Consider the following 4,581-nt stretch of genomic DNA (forward strand, 5'->3'; position numbering starts at 1 on the left):
GACTTCTAAACCATTTTCCCCAATTGGATTTCAAATTTGTCTGTGCAGAACCTAAAGAAAATGTTATAGTTTGAACTCACTAATACATCATATTAGTGATGTAGGTTTTATATAATTGCATTGAAATTATTGATAACTGATGAATATACCCTAAATTAATGTATTTTTGAGGTAGTTATGCACTATTTAAACACAACTATTATTAGAATACATTATGCAGTCTTTCTCTTGTATTAAATGTTTTGTATTTTTACTCAGTTTAATTTATATAATGTAGCTCCTACATCTAAATCCTTGGTGTTCTACACATAATGAGAAACATTGACTTTTATTGCAGCTTCTGTCACTGAATACTATTTTCTTATGATTCCCAAGTATACTTTGATCAGCATATTTTATCTTTTTCCTTGAGACCACAATACATATTACAAAATTCTGTTTTACACCAAAGTAAACAAATACGCCTTCAATATGGGCTCCATATTTATTTAGTCTTCTAAAGGAATTCTGGTACGTGGTACTGTAAGTACAAAATGCTTAGATTTACACTCTATACGTGTTAAGCCTTGGTCTCAATATCAATTTGAGATCGCAGGTTGTATAATGATTTTCACAGGCTCTAAAGGGAGTGGAGAACATTTTGTTATGCCAAAAGCTTCAGCAAGAACTTGTCAGAATTATCATCATAAAGTGTTAATTGCAGGTAACATTATTATTGCCTTTATTTGCATATAAATTATAATCTGTCTAATAAACAAAATGGGTTACCTTATTTTTCTTATGGTTTTGTCTTTGGACAGCAGGGAATTAATATAATGTTTAAATTACATCTTTGGAGAGTTAATCCATTAAAATAATAATAAAAAAAACATTTAACAAATTTAATCTGTTGCAAAACTGCTCAAACTGCCTGAGTGGCAGGAACTATGGTTAAAGCATGTTTTAATTCACTTTTGAATGAAAGGTCTAGCTGAGATTTTTCTTCCTTAAAAGAAGATTGCTAAGTGTTCTTTCAGAAAAGCTACAAGGACAAAACAAAATAAACCAACGGATTCCAAAATCATATTGTTAGATCGCGAACTAGACAACCCATCCAACAATGGGCCTGAGATTAAACTTTTGATATCATTGTTTTCCGTTAAAACCGTTGCTGTGACATCCTTTCTTGAAACATTTTTGTTAAACTTGTATTGCATATTCACAAATGTCATACTGTTTTTTTTCCTCTTAGCTGAGAATAACAAACTCACATTTCACTCAAGCTGTTTTGAAGTTTTTTTTACATTGGTTTTACAAATTAAAAATTTTCAGCACCTACAAGTGGGAGAATAAGAAAAAAGTTAACACTGTGATCTGCATTCGTTAGGCTGTATAAACTAAAAAGCTCAATCTGAACAGGGACATTTTGTCTACACATTTTATGACAGACATTGTACACTTTCTGCGATTGGTTTTGAATATTTCCTATTTTATTTGAATCCAAGTTGTCAATGGATGTCTAACAGAGTGCAACGGTGATATTTTCGACATCTGAATGATGATGTTAAAACATCTGTTATATTTGTACCAGAAAAGAGACTTGAGTGGTAAGTTTTTCATGAGTGATGAAAACATTTCACACCACAAATTGTTTAAGAATATTTTTATTATACAAAAATAGTCTATGTAAAAAGAGCTACAGTATGTTTTTTTGTAAGCAGCTTATTGTCATTTCAGTACCATTGTTCAGTAACAACAAGATGATGGTATTATTTGCCATAAAACATCTCCAACAGAAGATCTTCCATGTTTACAGTACCAATGAGGGGTCTGAAGAACAGTTCAGTGATGACATTCGCATTGATGTTTCTGAGCGTAGAAAGTGTAATAAACAGTTTGGCGAAACGAGCAGGATCTTCCCTATGAACCATTTTGACATATTCATTAAGTGCTTGTTGTGCTTCTCTTTGTAGACCATGGATATAGTGTTGACAGTGAAGCCCTGGCAGATCTGCAAAAAAACAAGATTCACCAACGTTACATTAGAAACCCTTGGGATACTGCCTGTTTTCTCCTTAAGAGGCAAGAGATTTCAATAAGCTGCTCCAATACACTCCACGTTCTTTACGCACATACAGGGGAGTTCTTCTCACATAAGCAAGAAAAAAAAGGTATTTTGAATCCTGAATCTGGACTTTTTAGGCATTCCAGACAACCAAAATCATGTTTAAGTTACCTTAACAGTCTTTAGTTTCTTTTTTATACTGTAAACACTGTATTATTAAGTAAAATATTCTATCGGTAAAAAAAAAATCATCTCAATTAAGTGGTTGCATAGATCTGATGTTGAACCTTTTGGACTAAGCAATGTACAGTAAATAGAAGGACGGGCTTTGGCTATCATTGTCTTATTAAAATAATAATTACATAATTCTTTCGAGATAATATTGTTAGGAAAACAATTACTTTTTGATATTTTGTATTTTGTCGTGTACATGGGCTAGACCTTCATCTTCACTGACATCTGTAAACCTTTAAACCAACCTGGATTAAACAGAGCCGCTCCTTTCAGGTATGCGTACTCCTTGGTACTTATGTCCAACCCCCAACACTTGCCCAGGAACGCTTTAATGCCTTGGATTTCAGATATGGAAAGCAGGTCATTTTGCTGATGGGGATCCTCTTGAATTCCCTGGCCGTTAGTTAAGATCCTTTCTAAGATGCTGGGCTCGGGCGTCTCGGTGGTCTCAAAATCAATTCGGTCCTGTGCCATGCCAAGCGCTAACAGCGGTGCCCAGCAGTGCCTCACCAGCAGGAGCTGATCATCCCCCGGCAGTTCACGAAAGCAAGGCACGTTCTTGATAAACTTAAGCGTCTTCACCAAGACCGCGGACGCTGCCTTGCAAGTGATCTGCTGACACCTCAGCGTTACTTTTTTCTTGGATCCACAAGAGCAAGCCTGCTGGGCGATGCCTTGGTGTACGCGGGCGTGGAGCTCCGTCTGTTTGTCGTTTTTTAAAATGCTGTAGAGGATACTGTTTTGCCTCCTGTCAGCGAGGCAGTGACAGCCGTTGAAGCAAGCCATCCTTCTTCACATTCGCACTGTCCCTGTTTTCCACGCTGCTTTGAAGCTGCTGTGGTGTGTTTAGTTAGACCTGTGACTCACTCACGCAGCAGATGTATATTTCCTTCCTCCCATCCGTTAGAACTTGGGCAGACTTTTTTTTTTCATATGCTCAAACACACCTCCCACAAGTCTTGCACAGCGACGCGCCTAGAGGGAGCCAACGGCTGCCAAACTAACACACGTATTTGGAGACAAGAGGGTAGGACGGTACCTATTACTTTTTAATGCCGTAACAGATTTTACTAAACTGACAATTGCTGTTCTACAGGCGTATTTATTAGCTATAAATCCTATAAACGCTGTCATGAATGCACTTCACAATTCTGGAATTGGATCACAGAGGATAGCAAACGTAAAGGTTTTCTTAGATCTGCTTCGTTCGCCTTTGTTTCCTCAAGTTTTAAGCATTGAATCACAATCTGTCCAACGTCCAGCTGAAGGGGATTTGAATATGATATCAGTTTCTTTCCATGACCTTATTAACGTGAGAAAGATTTGAGTCTGCGGAAGACAGAATGAATCATCACAGAATAATTTTCTTCGTCATTGACGACTAGTGGCATATTTTCTCATGTGCCATTTTTCTCTGAGTGCCCCAGTTTGCCCCCAGCGTCCAGCTTGTTAAAGACACGTTATTAATCTAACCCCCAGATGTTAATTGTGCACTTATAGATTAAGTGGTGTCTCTAAACTGTCCCTGTGTATGTACGCCCTGAGACAGAGTCTGGGTTACCATGACCCTCACTTGGAATAAATGTCGTTCTGATAATAGATGGATTGATGGATGGAGAGATTTCAGTACATGGAAAATCAATCACAATTTCTTTTTTTATTAATACAAATTTAGATTTATATGTAAATAATTTTCACCTAAGCACCAATGTGTAACTCTCATTAAATGAATGGTTTATCATTTTAAAAATGAGATTTTGTTTTAATATTCCAGGTGATTTTTTTTCACATTTTCATGGCGGTCCCAAATTAATTGCTTATCATTATGTTTACATATACCACCAGATATGGGGACATGTGTAAAAAATATTGCATACATATTGAATATTTTTCTGTTTTGTCTGTTTTTAAGTGAGGCAATTCAAATGAGGAATCGGAGTTGTTCTGCTTACATTTAAACTTTGTTTAACTTAGAACCTCTTGTTTAACTGAGAACAAAGGTTGCTTTTCATTAACTCAGCTGAAGGGATTAGCTCTCCTTACCAATGTCTTTGAAGCATCATAAAATGAAATTGATTACATATTCAGAATCCTCTCATATTCAACTAAGCATCCCACATATAATGTAATTCTTCCAATTTCCCGAAACAGTGTCACATTATAAAGATAATTAGCGTGTGTGTGCTAAACTCAGCATTACATATAATATAACACTGTTGTGCATGTCTGCTACATTTTGTGCTTGGTTTCAATTATTTGATAGTAAAGTTTTAGAATTATCTTAATCTCCTATATCTAAGCCA

General features: G+C 36.0%; 1 protein-coding gene across 1 annotated transcript; it reads right to left on the reverse strand.

Annotated features, from left to right (window-relative positions):
- Positions 1-1,627: 1,627 nt before the first annotated feature.
- nr0b1 (nuclear receptor subfamily 0, group B, member 1) lies at positions 1,628-3,516 on the reverse strand. Its single transcript, XM_088648726.1, has 2 exons — positions 2,524-3,516; positions 1,628-1,990 (listed from the first exon to the last, which is right to left on the reverse strand). Exons 1-2 carry the CDS (start codon positions 3,062-3,064, stop codon positions 1,749-1,751), a joined length of 783 nt encoding a protein of 260 aa, XP_088504852.1. The 5' UTR covers positions 3,065-3,516; the 3' UTR covers positions 1,628-1,748.
- Between the last annotated feature and the right edge of the window lie 1,065 nt (positions 3,517-4,581).

The sequence above is a fragment of the Lepisosteus platostomus genome, chromosome 2, assembly GCF_059453375.1.
Source record: "Lepisosteus platostomus isolate fLepPlt1 chromosome 2, fLepPlt1.hap1, whole genome shotgun sequence".
In the NCBI taxonomy this organism is placed as follows: domain Eukaryota; kingdom Metazoa; phylum Chordata; class Actinopteri; order Semionotiformes; family Lepisosteidae; genus Lepisosteus; species Lepisosteus platostomus.